Here is a 15105-nt window from a genome sequence, read left to right as displayed (position 1 = left end):
AATCTGGTCACTCGACACTGCAGCACCTACAATCTTTGGGGAATTATTTATAGTCTCACTTGACCCTGCATTAAATGTCTTTTAAGGTTAATACATTTTCTTCAAGAACAATCTGTCACTGGTCATTTTTTTTCTTGAACGTTCACAGATTCACATACGTTTTTTTAATAGTAAAGCATGTAACTAAACCATTTCAATAACCCTGTCTGTGGGTTCAAAGGAAGTCCATCTGCGAAACAAAGTTAAAATTTGAACCAATCTGATGTGATCCAGGCCTCCCCCAGCTGCTGTCTGCTGGCCTCGTCTGCCCTCCAAATTCAGCTCCCCCGTTAATCCTCCAAAGCTCCTCTTTCTCTTTCACGGCCTGTGCCCCTTATCTACATCACCCTCTCTATCAGTTTCTCCCTCTTTCCACTCCCCTCTTGACTCACATGCCTTCCCTTTTGCGCAGGTGTCTCGACAGTGTCACTCACCACGGGGCCGGTGTTGAATCCTCCCTCGCCCTCTTGCTCTCTCCTCAGACATCGTGTTCTTCTGGCCTGGTGTTTACAGAATTGAGAAGTGAAGGCGTTTAGAATGGGGAAAAATATAAGAGTGAAAGCTGGAGAGAGAAATGGGAACGGATGAGGAATTTTTTTTTTTTTGGGGGGGGGGGGGGGGGGGTTGTAGGCTTCTCAAGATAATTCCTGGAAGTTTTCTTTTGAAAAGACAGGACTTTTCAGGTATAATGTACTTGAAAAACTTGCTCACATGGCCTTTAGTTTTTACTGTTGATAACATATGAGCACAGATCCTGTGCACATGGAGATGGGGAGCTCGTTTCATTTCATTCTCCTGTAGCTGCTTTAAGGTTCAGTTCTAAGTAGCAGGACTAAATCAAATCTCTTTCCTCTTTTATGATCTTTTCCTTTCAGTCTGCTGCTTAAATGCTACTGCTAGCTTTAATCTGCACTCCTAAAATAGATACTCAAGATCCTTCAAGATGTTCTGTGAGTAATCCCTGTCAGGCCTGTACTTATAAATGTGTCTTTACTCACCAACCAAGCTATCAGCATGCAACCAAACATGCTCATCATTGTCATGCACATGATGAGCCCAGGCAGTGTTTGTCCATCGGATGAGGCAGCTGGTGGCTTGCAAAGAGCACTCAGGATCACTGTAGCTGCATGAAGTGAGTTTCTTTCTGAGCCTTTAACATCTTGCCACACATTTGCTTTACTTCGCAGCCAAGGTCACCCGGTAATTCCCTGCTTACCTACTTTACTGGGAGTCAAATTAGTAGTCTCCTCCCCCATCTTCTCTGTCCACCCCGATTCTTTCAATCCCTCTCTTCTGCCTCTATTTTTAACCAGCTTAGCAGCACTGAAGGCATGGAAGGTTTATTCTCTGCCTTCTTCACTCATTACCTAAATGCCAGTTCACGAAGTCTAGTTATGAGAACCCTGCTAGCACACAATAAAATCCCAGGTACCACTTGAGCTTTCACTGCTTCTGCAGAGTGAGCTGACCTTGACGTTAAGTTTTGAATGGCCCTCCGAAAAAGAATATATTATGTCGGGAGTAATCCCATTACACACCGAGTACTTCCTAGAATCACCATGTACCTGTGTGATCAGAATTTCAGGCAGGGAACAGATTGCAGAGTCATGGTGAGTGCTAGTCAGGCCTCACCTTCATCTGCAGCACCTCAGGCTAATCTGCAGCAGACCCGCTCAGTCAGGACACTGCTGCACACCGTGCCAATTAATACAGATAAGCTGCAAGACACAAGTAGTTTATACATATGAGTCAGTGGTGCACGAAAGTGATGCATGTAATCCTTATAGTCAGTTGGAACACATATCTGGCCCCTTTTGGTGTAGTCACAGTGCTGCAAGTGAACCATGCGGATCCAAAAACGATGCTCTTAGGTAACAGTGCACGTAGAGTTTAAATACAGGATTGGAGGGAATACAGCTGGAGATAGAAAGAGATGAGTCAGACAAGAGGGGGGGGGGGGGGGGGGAGCACAGAGTGTGCCTACCACCGTATCAGGTGAGCTAGAGCTTGCTGCAGTCCTTAAATGGAAATCTGCTGGTATTGCAGCTTCAGTTTGCCCCACACTCCACCCATCATTCACTCGTAAATGCTACAAAGTGACAGTATTCAATCAAAGCTGAAGCACTCCCCAGTACAATATCTGTATTATTTGGATTACACATTAGCAGGTGGGAATCAAGACTCCCTCTGCTGTGCTAAACACTCATGGATTTTCAGTCCACACTGCTCCCATCTGGTGAAATGGAGGAATAACAACTGAGGGCAATAGAATGAATTGTTTGCAATGAAGACCAACACCACAAAGTCAAATTTATGTTTTTTAATAAGATCAGAGTTTACCGTTTACTTTATTAAATGGAAAAACAGTCAGAATGACTGAGATAATACAATGCAAAAAGGAGTAAAACAGATTTAAGCCAACTTTATTTCAGAAAGTACTTCAATTTTAACAAAAGTCGGTTAAATAAAATAAACCCCTGGTTGGCACCAACACAAAGAGACATATTCTGACTAAGCACAATTGACCTTTTTAACCCTTGAGCCTGATAATGGACGGCGATATGAGAATACAAACAGGCTCTTTGCAAACCTCTGTTTCAACTTCATAATTTAATCCTCCACTAGAGAGATAAACAATGTAGACTTCATAGACATAATCCAGATTTGCCCTCAACCAAATTCAGCATGCTAGTTTATATTATGATGCTACGACTAATAAAAATAGGTACAAAATGCATTTTTGGTTCTTCATTTTTTAGTAAGAAATATCCCTCATATTGCACTGCCAGTGCTGAGAAAAGCTATGGTTTAAATATTGAGGGATGGATCCACTTTAAAAAAAAAAGAAAGAAAAGAAAGGATCACTCTCAGTTTGATTCCAAATGAGATGAATGACATTACATTTGCAAAAGAAAGGCAAAATCCAGATGCACAAAAAATAAGAAAGAAAAAAGTCGGTAAAAAGAAAATATTTAAATCAAAACAAAGTGCTGCAGCAGCAGTAAACCCCCACTGACTGCAGTTTAAAACCTAATGTCGTCACGGTCTGCTGGTGTCTTCTAAGCACCACCTGATTAACTGCTGCTAATTGCTTCTCCGCGGGGCGCCTGTTTTATTGAGACTGAAACCAACAACGTGAGACATAAGACTAAACAGAGGTATCGCGTAAAAACCCACATACTGTGCTTCTTTTAACCATGCCGCCTCAGTAAAATATGTATGACAGCAATGCAAACAGATTCAGTATCAACATCTGCTCCTTTCAACAGTGTTCATGAGCTGAATATGAAAAAACAACAACAGCGTTTGCTTTATGTACAGTTTAAGAATAAAAATCTCATTACATTCCTGCAGCTGTGCTCTACAGCTGTGTGCACTGGCGACAGTTTGTGTCTTGCTGGCTCAAGTTGATGGACGTTTGCAACCAGCAACACAAGGCTGGACGTGATTGCGTCACAATAAAGACTACCTGTAACCTGAAAATTCACAATTAAAGCATCAAATGTTCACATTCCCACGTACCTACAGAAATATGAATTCATTCATTCAATCATTCGCATACGCTCATATTTACACACATTAGCAACTTTCTGTGGCTTTTGACAGCCCTCACACAAACATGGCAGACGACACGAAGCTTTCACCACGGCTGATGTTGGGGACGGGGTGGTAGTCCTGGCGGTCAACGTCTACGTGCAGATAAGGAGGAAGGACCTCATTATTCCCTGGATCATCCCAGCCAGAGGGGGCACCAGACACGTAATGCATTCTGTTGTTTAAACCACCGTTGTCATAATCGTCATCCTCATCTTGATAGGCATCCAGGTCCTGCCAACAATAAGGAAAGATAAGCATATCATACAACTACGAATTACGAGAGTTTACCGAGTATGTATTTGTATTAGTGAAATAGGAGGTGGTTTCTATCATCACCTTCTAAAAAAGATGAAACATTAAGTTAGACTCAGATAGCATCATCAATGAGATTTCTTTCAGTTCTTTCAGATAATAAATACTTTCCAGAAAACCAGACTATCACCAGCAACGATAAAAATAACAGGTTTTTATGGCATTGATCAAAACCAGCATAGCAAGTGTTTCACCTCTAGTCTTCTAGTTAATAATAACTGGGGACCAAAAGCTTATCACAAGTATCAGAGGCATATACAGGATTTTAGGGTGGCACAGGAGGAAGCAAAAACAAAGCAGGGGTAGGAAGGGTGGGGTGGGGAGCCCAGGAAGTCAGAATATTTAAACAGAAATAAAATCAGTGAATTAAACAGGCTGCTCATGTGCAGCCCTGTGAACTATTACAGATTAATTATCGGAGCTGCACAACAATCTAAATCTAATCTTGTGCCAGATAACTGTTTTACAAAGGGGAAAATAACCAAAATATATTGGAAATATTGAAAATAAACATACTAATTTTGTGAAAAAACATTTTTCAGAATCATAAAAATGATCATTTTAAAATATCATTATTGATTTATTAATATTTATATCATTTTTGTTATCTGTTGATGATTTTAACCACTTAGCTATAATAATGCAGTTAATCTGCACAATAACATCACTAAGGGGTTTGTACCTTACACTATTTATTTGAAAGTGCAATAATTGCAATAAGTTTTACAAAGAAAAAATACAATTGCTGTTTGATTGTTGTAAAGTACAATGTGCATGCAATGACTGAGTACACTAAATACATTGAACATATTTTTCTTGGGACATCTCAGGCTGTTTATCATCTGCTTTTCAAATGCAGTGGTTTTACTGCAACCGTGTTAAAAAATGTATGCATTCGTTTTACTGCTCCTGAGATCAAACTGGGATTTATGTAGCCAATTATCTAAAATGGTCCTGAACATTTGTTTTGGTTTGTTTTTTTACCAAACCAAAAACAGATGCTGAAAAAAGAGTACTCTGAGGAGATTCTGTTTTGATAGGATCTCGAAAAATATGCATTTAAGTGTCATTTTCACATATGTACTCAGCATGCATCCTTACCGTGACTGGCTCTTGACTCTGGGTGGAGTGGAAGTCGTTTTGGACCACTGGGGCATTGCTTGAGTTCAGCAGCTGTCGACACACAATTAAACAATCATTATACAGCACGAGAACAAAACTGTTAGTTGTGATATGTGCCGAGTGACCTGACAGATGTCAGGATAGTGATACTTTTGTCCTTCCAAGGACTTTTCAATTAGCGACTCACCATGTTAGCAGAGTTGGTGGAATTAAATGTCTTATTTGGGGGAGGGGGCTTGTACTTTGGTGGACGACTGCACAAAAACACACAATTCACACATTTAATGACTCACAAAAGCATGAGACACGCTGCATGGCATTTCATCTAATGGAATCATTTGCAAATAACCAAAAAAAAAAAAAAAAAGAGCAAACACTCATTGAAATCAGCAACAGTGAACTGAAGTGAAACTCAGTCACTCACAGAGATACTTACTCTCCAAGTACTTTGGCTTTGCGTTTGCGGTACAGGGCAATGACAGTTCCAATGATGGCTATGAGTATAATGACCCCTATGATGGCTCCAATGATGATCCCTGTAGTAGGCCCCCTCTCTGGAAGACGGGTCTCTGGAAAAATATTATTAATATGTCAAATACGATTAGACCAGACTACAGATGGCATGAACGCCCTCTTTCTCTCAATAATGCCGCCTTCTAACAGTTGCACCAGAGATTGAGATTGTTCACCCCTTGCACCTTAGAACACATATGCATCAACACTACAATGAGCGGGTGGAGGGAGGTTTGGAGTCTTCTCCCACCCCCATTCTCTGCGGCCTGCTGGAGCGGGAGGGCTAGTAGGAGGAGTTGGCCGTCCGACTGCGGTCTGGGGCCTCCCTGCTGCTGCGGAGTCGGGGTGGTCTGCCTCTCCCCACCGCAGGGAAAAGGGTAACACCACCTGGGTCTGGGTGCAATTCCCCCCTCCAGGGGCAAGGGTACCTAGACCCGGTTTGTAGAGTACGCTTGGGGAGTGTGATTGTGTGTACAGCGTCTCTTTATGTCTGTCTCCACGTTGGTTGAGTGTGGAGTGAGTGCATATGAGAGCATGAGGGTGGGAATGGATGTTTGTGTCTGTGTGTGCCTGTATGTCTGTGTCTATATGTCAGGTTGGGTATCAGACGCCACCTCTCTGGGGACATCTCAGGCCCTCCAAGGTTTGGAGGCCTATCTCCACCCACCACCACTTCCCCTGCCGGTGGCGGACTCCCTCAGGTGTCGGTGTGTTGGTGGTTCTTTGTGTCTGGGGGTGGGCGTCCGGGTACACACCGGCTCACTCCTTGGCGGCCGCTTGTCAGGGCCTGGGGCTCGCTCGGGCCCCTTTGGAGGTGGGGTGCCCCCGGCCTCTCGGCCTAGGGCTCGGTCACTCAGGCGCAGCTGGGGGCCGGCGGAGCTCACGGGCGCGTCACTGCAACTCCCCCTGACTTCTGCTCCGCGGCTGCTGGGCGAGCCCTCATCTGGGACTCTCCTCAGCTCTTACTGGGACAGTGGCGCGGCTGCCCCTCTGTTGGTCTTCCATGGTCTCTTGTGTTCTGGGGGCCTCTGGATGTCTGGAGTTTTGATCTCCTCCATACCCGCTTCACACCCTGGAGGACGGGGCTGTGGCCCCCCCACACTCCCTAGCAGATCATTACATGGAGAAACCTTTGGAATGCAAGCATGCTGATCCACACAGGTATGCACACAGGTGTACACACGGGTATTCACAGACGCGGACTAAAGCTTTCTTGGCTGCTGCCTCAAAGCACACTGTGCGCTGTCTATCTTGCGTGCTGCACAATATCGTTTATTACTTAGTAAATACTGATATCTATGACTAGCTAGTTTATTGTGATGGTGCTTTGTTTTCTCTATTATTATGTTGCTCTTTGTTGTTTGCTGTCTCCTCTGTTTGTTTTTGTTTGTTTGTTTTCTCCATACAGGTGACCCAGGAGTTTTTTTTTTTTTTTTTGTCTCTCTTCCCCCCCCTTCTCACCGTCTCTTCTCCCCTTTGGTTTTCTTTCTTTCTCTCCCCCTCTCTCTCTCATTCATTCCCCCTGTCCTATTTATTAAAAAAAAAAAAAAAAAAAAAAAAAAATGACAAAGGATGAACTGAAGCTCTGCCATCACGTAATGTCGCATACTGCTGTTTCTGATGTCATTTAGAATAAAAAAAAAAAAAAAAAAAAAAAAAAAAAAAAGAGATTGTTCACCCCCAAATCAAATTTGCACATTTTCCCAGTAGACTATATTCCTATTTATCCATCTAGCATCTTTTTGTTTTTGCTAATTGCCCACTTGTGTGTGCAAAAAAACCCCCAAAAACATTTCTATTCTTAAAGAAATAAAATAAAATAAAATAAAACCACTTTGTTATGGGGTCCACAAATTGCTCCTAGTGAAATTCAGCAGCAGTGTCTCTTTCCAGAAATCAGCAGCATTTACTTAAAGAATCTTTTTGTGGTCTTTTTTATGCACAAACTATTTTCTACCTCTAGTCTACATCCAGTAATCAAAAGAAGTGTGCAGCTAACTAGCATTACAGCCCAGTTGAAGGGGGGCAGACAGCATCAGTGTTTACATCTTGTCACGGTGTGTTGAACACGAACCTCTCCTAATGACTAGATGAGTGCTTTATTCTGCACAGTGATGAGGTTAAGGGGGTTTGATACAATAAAAATAGTTCCTGCGTGAAACTGCAGGTCATGAGTTGTATAGAGAGACACGGCAGCTGAGTTTTTCCAAATTTGAGTACTGCAAGGTGAGTGCTATTTATTTCCATTATATTTAAGAGAAGGCAGACATTTTTATCGCTGATATTTTCCAGACTGTCCAAAATTATATAGATGGGTTTGATATTTGGGCTCACTGCCCCTTTAAATAGCTTGTAAAGAGAACAAAACAGGTAAAGAATTTTACAAGAGAAAAACGAGGAGTAAATCTCTGGCTTTGTGTTAGATTAGCACTCCATGATTTTTGAATGACTATTAAGTCAATGAAAGCAACTTGATAGCTTAACATAGCACAAACACACACACACACACACACACACACACAAATACACCCCACCACCTCACAAAAAAGTATTGGAATAGTAAAGCCAGTCAAGTTGATCATTCTGGAGCTGAGAAAACCAGTAATTCAAGGAAAAACAACAAGTAATGGCAGAAAAACACTCCACTCAGTCCATAACATTGTTAACGACCTGCAGCGAGCAGGGATGGAAATATCACAATCTGCTGTGTGAAGGAGACTCTGAGAACAGCAGTGCAAAACACTCATCAAGATTAAAGAAAGTGGAAACTGGAATTTGTAAAGAAGGTACAGAGATGAGTTACAATAATTCTGCAACAAAGCTTCTATGGACCGATGAGACGGAGATTAACCTCTACCAAAGCGATGGAAAGGTCAAAGGGATCTGCTCATACATACAAGCTCATCTGAGAAGCATGGTGGAAGTTGAACCATGGCTTGGGCTCGCTTCGATTATGGCCGTTCACCCACCATGTTGAGCTTTACCATTTCTTTATTTGTTTTCCGTTTAGAAGTGGTTAATGTTCCTAGATTATTTTAATCGTACTTTGTGCTGTTCTTACAGTTAATACCGAGTTTATGTTCCTCTATGCTTCCTCACTGCGACCCGTATATTTATATATAGTCCCTATTTACTTATTTCCCCATTTTATTTTGGTAGCCTTGTAGTTGTATTTTCCCCAGTAAATTTCCGTTGTATGTGATGTGATGGTTACTTTACCTCGTGTGTGTTTATAACCTATTCCTCTCTGTAGCCTTTTGTCTCGTCACCTGTTTCTTTTGCCTTTTTTTCTGTGGTCCTTGGTTTCCAATAGTTCCCTGTAGCCTAGCATTATGATTTCTGTAGTTTCCTTAGTTTCCAGTGTTTCCTGTTGATTCAGATTGCCTTCAATAAAGAGTTGGTTTCATAAAATCCCTGCATACCCACGAGTCTCCATCTGGGATCTTTTTCCACCACCATTAAATGCAACAGCCTCCGGAAGAGGCTCAATCATTTGTATTGATGATGGTAGCAGCAGAATAAATGTAAAAGTTTACATTTGTCATTTTGTCTGTCAGTTTACAGAGAAATGCATCCAAATGAATCAGGAGAAACTTTATTTTGCAGCAAGACAGTGATCCAAAACATGCTGCCGCCTCAACTCAAAACTTCATTAGGGTTAACAAATTAAAGGTTTAAGACAAGACCAGTCAATCACCAGATCTTAAAACCAACCGAATACATATTTCACCCCCTGAAGGGAACTACTGCACTACTGAAAGATCCTCTTGAAAGGCATAATCAGTGTCTGTGGGTCGTAGGCTTGATGGACAGATTAATTGGTCTTGCTCTTGTCATACTTTTGGAGGGTGCTATGGCTACACTCTCATAGAAAACAAACAAACAAACAAATCAACCAACCAATCAGCACCTGTGGCTCTCATATTTTATTTTGAGATTGCTATTACTACAACTACAACAACAACAACAAAAATTATGACCCACAGTTAATTTTCAATTTTCAAAATGTTGTGAAATATCAAAACAATTGTCTCAGCACAACATGCGTTTATGCTAAAGTAACAAAGCACATGAGCAGCCATAGAAATCATGATAGGAGAAAGATCTAAACCTACCCAAACCTCAGCCACCATAAAACTATTATTTAAGCTTCTAGACTAGAAGCTGCCTACTGCAGGAGCATGCATACAAATATGGAAAAATGGAGGTTAAGGGGTGTTTTAGATTAAAATGAAAGAGAACAAGTTGTTCAAACTGAAAAAAGAAAAAACAACAATTGTCATTATACTTGTGTTGTTCTGTTTCTGGGATGGTAACCTCCTGGTGTTCTCACTTGCTGTCTGGCAGCTGCTCAGAGCCAATAAATAGATGTGAGAAGAAGGCATTGGCTACGAAGCAGCTAAGAGCGGCGGGAATAGTAAAGTCAGTGACCCTGTAATTTATTCAAGGCTGAAAACAAGCGTCAAAGACTCAACATTGATTAGATGAAGCGTTTTTAAAACCTCTATAGCAGCTTGATTGTTATAATATGCATGTACACTGATGGGTTAGTCTGGGTGTTGGATATATGTGTGAGTGTTGTATGATGTGTGTTTGTGGGATGGGAGTAGGGCCAGGGGGTTGTTGAGCTGCGTGCGGATGCTTCATCATATCACGCTAATTTGTATCTAGTACCTTGGACATTATTTGTATTTCAGATTTAGCATCGTGTCTACCTGCCTGGAGACTTGGAGACTTGCAGATGGAAATTAGCTGGTAGCTAAATCCGGCACAATGTATCCCTTCTCCTCTGAGATTAATGTTTTTGTTCATGGTCCCTGACAAATAAATAAACTTTTTTTTAAAAAGGCCAGAAATATTTTTGTGCAACGATCTGTGCGCTCCCCCCACTCTAATATTTCTCCTCCTATTTGTTTTCAACGAGTCCCACCTCTCAGTTTGGGAACAACTGACTTAACAACATTACCATTAATTAGAACTCGTGTACTACAAGGCTGTAAGTAAGATAAATGAAGTTGTTTCACATTGTCAACCCGATCACTAAGAGTGGCTTTATAATTAAAAAAAAAAAAAAAAAAAAGAGACGGAGAGACTAATCAGTGAAGAAGAGTTTAGAGATGCGTGTGTGTCTGTGTCTAGATGTAACACTGTAAAGTACAGACGGGGTCTTGATTAGAGTGTCGAGTCACATGGCTGATTAAGTCGAACCAGCGGAGTCGTGCAGAGGTTCCTCTAATGAACCATGACCACGCTGAGCATGAACCACGAAGTGCGCACACGCAGCGCGTGTTTACTGAAGGTGCAGCCCAGCTCATTATCCCTCGCATTCCCAGGGGATTATGCTAATGAGGAGGTGGTAAAGGGCAAAGAGGATCTGAAGCTCATTTGATGAGAACAAACTCTAGTCTTAATAATTGGAAGGGTCATGATTGAACGTTGTTAGCCCTCTAATTACGATTCACTTCTAACAATAGTCTACTTTGAATACCTCGTCAAATAATTCCTCATTCTTTCACGCGTACAAATGTGACCTGATAATCATGTCTCGTCCTGTTATTCATTACACATCATCTGAAAAATCACTGACCCCACACGTTCTTTGGGTTTCCTCCCTCTTAATACTCTTTAATTGTGGTGAACATTTAATAGGCTGTCATTTATTAAAAGAAATAAATCAGCGCGCCATCGACACAGTTTGCAGTCCTGCTTTTGGCGCGTCTTTCTCTTTTAAACGGATAGCATACTTTACAGTGTCAAATTAAATATGAGCGCTGGACCTGCAGTATCCAAAGCACAGCAATCAGTAAGTGCAGTAAGCCCTTTAAAGATGAAACAAACGGGTTCTAACGAAATAATAAATACAATCAGTTAATTATGTTGTTTGGATTTATTCTGCTGGGTACAAAGTTTTCTATTGTTTGTAATTACTTCTGGAGCAAAGACTCCTACTCCTCACATCTTGGGAGCAAAACGAACATGTGGTGGCCTCAATGCATCTAAAGTAGTTGTTCTCCTTCTGGAGGGGACAAAATTCCACGGTGCTCACACATGAAGAGGGAAACGTGTTTCATTCCCTACAAGCATTAAGAAGTCTATTCATCCCTGTACCTTAAAATGCACTGAAAAGAAATATTTCAATTTTTGTATTTATTACTCAAATTCACACACACAAAAAAAGGGTTCTTCTGTAATACAGAGAAAAGAACAATGAGCTACTATGCTGGAGAGACAATTTAGGACAGGCTGCGGGAAATTAAACCTAATTATTCATGCAATACTCGGAATCTTAAAAGTGTCCCAAGCTTGTAAAACATACTTTTGCTTTAGCTCAGCCATATAACAGATTTTATACCAGTAAAATTAACAATGCTAAATAATTACTTCAATTTTTTTTTCATTTTATGAGGGCTGAACAAAGGAGAAAGGGAACATTGTACTGTGACACTTTCAAAGTCAGTGGGAATATTTCTCATTTAATGGGAAAGGAGAAATGATTTGCGCAGAACAATAAAAAGACGAGGGAGCCTTGATGAAATCTCAGACAACACAGATGGGGACTGGATGTGGCATACTGGCAGGCATTCAGGTCTTACCGGGGTTCAGCTGCTGCAGCTGACATCTTTGCAGGAAACATCTCAGCTAATTGCATAAAAATCACCTCGACGCAGTGCATTCAGACTGCCACATGGTGGTGCTGTGTCTCTGTAACACCAAAGCACAGACTCTCATCTAATCATTTAAAACCTGAAACCTGCCTCGTCTTCCCAGTATTTTGTGTTAGTCCTTCCTCATTCCACTGCCGTATCTGGTTTTCTTTGTCACACCTCCCTCCACATTTTTGGTTGCTGGGATATTTTTTTCCTCCGCTCCTTCAAACCTCTATAGAACCGCCTCTTTCTGCTTTGCCTTGCATTATCTCACAGGCGTCATTATCCCACCAATGCCATTTTTACTCAGCAGGTTTCAGGTAGGAGCCTGTTCCTTCCTTTCAGATAACCTTAGATGGAGGCGAAAAAGCTGCAGGAAAAGGCCAATTGTAAGGATTGAGGTGCAGTGTTTGTGTGTGAATGAGTTGACTTGAGAGCGTGCCCTCTGTGTTGGCCCTGGACACCATCCATGTCTTGCGCTAATGAAATATTGCAGACAGAGACAGCGAGAACGCCAGAGAGAGTGTGTGTGTGCACATATACACCGTACTTCTGCTGGCCCTGTTTAAATCTGTGCAGTTCTTCGCCAAGGACATCCAACCAGACAAGCTATTACCCACACAAATAGGGCGCACGCCCATGCACACAAAACTGTACCGACACAAGGCATTGTTTTAAGAAACAGTTGACATCCTGTGTTGCATTCTTGTCACTCAGGATGATGTATTTACACTGAGACGCTGGTCTGCCATTTGCCCTTTGGCCCCCCTCGCTTTTCTTTCCAAACAAACATCACACACGTACACAGAAACACATCAACATACATATTTTAAAATAAAATTAGACACAAAAACCCAGCGCGCACAAAATATGATCAAATTAATTTGAGTGGAGAGGAGCCCCGAGGTAGAGAAGAGCTCATCCAACAAACCATGTGGTGTTTTTTTGTTGTTTGTTTTGTTGAGCGAGATGCAAACTCAGTTAAAGGTCAGCTCCATTCCTGTGAGCGGATCAATTCAGGGACCATCCAGTCGTATAGACATCTATCCCTTTCCTATATGTGAGCCCTCCATTGCTCACAGATGCCTGCCTGGCCAGCCACTCAACCATAGACCACCACTCTCCCACTGGGCACACGGGAGGAGGGGGAGGAGTAGGAGTGACGGAAGAGGAGATGTGGCTGGATGGTTCGCTGGAGCTGCCTGAAATTACTGCAGACCTACTTCAGCAAGTTGAAAATACCACCAGAATCTCTTGAGCTTTAGGATGCATGGATGAGTCCCAGCTGCAGCTCTGCAGCTAGTGGCTAGATTTGATTTTTTTTCCAGCTCCACCTTTGTTCTTTTCGCATTTCCATTTTAAAATGCTTTGGAGTGTGTGCGACAAAAAATTCGGGAGGCAGATGAGCTCTCCTTAAAAACTTAGTCCAAGTGAGTCACTGTCTGGAAAGCTGAAATGTGGAGCGAGTCGTCAGCAAAAGAGGATTCAGTGAGAGATGAGTCAAGGAGAGATGGCGGAGTCCAAAAAGTGGAGTATGGGAGAATGACAGTGAGAAGGTGAGGAGAGGGGAATAAAAAGGAAAAGAGAAAGAGGGAGCAGGAAGAGCCAAGTGAGATGAGGGCTGTGATTAAGAGGCTGGCTTCAGATAAGTACAGAGGGATTTCCCGACTGCTGCCTGCAACTGGCTGATCACACACAGAGGGGATAAAGGGGAGAGCAGGAAGACAAAGATCTCACATCCCTCTCTTTTCCACTCAATCCCTTGTTCTCTTCCTGTGTGTTTACGCCTCTCCCTGAAGGGATTAAGGTTAACATGCTGGCCTATCCTCCACTTCCCCACACAGGCTGGGCTTTTGTTGCATTTATCTGTGCCTCCTCTCCTTCCATCCATCCTTCACTCCCATCATCCCCCCTTTCCTGTCATCCTGCTCCATTGGCGGCGCAATTTGGGATTCGCTCGTCTGGCCCTGTATTACGACAGCACAAATCTGCAGCGTCTCCCTCTGCATCTCTTATCTCCTGTGCCTAACGAGTAGAGATAAGCCTGTTTTTATTACCCTCCCTGACCTGTTCAGAGAATCGGTGCAACACAGGCACACCAAACACACACCTACACAAGTTTTACTTCACTGAGTGCCTGCTAACCAACCTTGAAATCCTTCATATCCACTGAAGAAAAGATTTAGATAAAAATACAGTTGGTTTTGGCTTAACAGATTTGTCACTAGAAAAACAATCCTAGTGTAGCTAATGATCAGATTCATTCCTAATGGGTTGGCTTGCCTTTAAAAAGAAAACAAGAAACAAAAAAGAGACAGTTGACCAAAATATCCAAAGCCCGAGGCTGCTTGTTGGCTCAGCTTGACGTAGCCTTGGCCATGTGGCAGTAATGCTGCGGGATTGTCCCGCTTGTGAATTTTCACTGTGCATCATCTTCCCCCCGCTTTTACCCTCTCCAATATTTCAAGTCAAACAGCAGCATGCTTTTTTAGCAAAGTGAAAAATGTCTATTTAATTATATAAATTCTCAGCGTTTGATCACCGCGCCACCATTAATGCCTTTGAAGGAGAAAACATTTGATTTAGAATTCTCTTTTCTGCAAGTTCGCCTTTGTTGTTTTTAAGATGTCAGTGGAAACTTACGTTTCAGGAAAAAGCTTGCCCTTAATGCAAAGTTTCAGCGTAATGAGACAAACGGGTATCGGCTGAAATTCGACCCTTTTGAACTCAGATGAGACACAGGGCTATAGTCCCAGCAGGCACAGAAAAACACAAGGCTACCACGGTCAGAGCAGAGAGCCTGGAGATGAGATTAGGATGGAATGAATGGATGGCCTCTGAAAGAGATTAAGATAAAGAACAGTGCATGTAATCT

The 15105-nt window shown here is 42.2% G+C and overlaps 1 protein-coding gene across 1 annotated transcript in view; it reads right to left on the bottom strand.

Moving 5' to 3' along the window:
- Window positions 1-2344: 2344 nt before the first annotated feature.
- Window positions 2345-15105, bottom strand: part of LOC146698870 (nectin-2) — a 92014-nt gene continuing 79253 nt past the window's right edge. Inside the window, exons 7-10 of the mRNA XM_085471722.1 lie at window positions 5507-5639; window positions 5258-5324; window positions 5050-5121; window positions 2345-3867 (exon numbers count right to left, since the gene is read on the bottom strand). Coding sequence (XP_085327848.1) covers window positions 3649-3867; window positions 5050-5121; window positions 5258-5324; window positions 5507-5639 — 491 coding nt within the window. The 3' untranslated portion in view covers window positions 2345-3648. The remainder of the gene's footprint in view (window positions 3868-5049; window positions 5122-5257; window positions 5325-5506; window positions 5640-15105) is intronic.

The sequence above is a fragment of the Copadichromis virginalis genome, linkage group LG11, assembly GCF_057382275.1.
Source record: "Copadichromis virginalis isolate Kocher_CV1m ecotype Utaka linkage group LG11, C_Virginalis_male_GT1.1, whole genome shotgun sequence".
Lineage (NCBI taxonomy): Eukaryota > Metazoa > Chordata > Actinopteri > Cichliformes > Cichlidae > Copadichromis > Copadichromis virginalis.
This window is presented reverse-complemented; position numbering and strand designations above follow the sequence as displayed.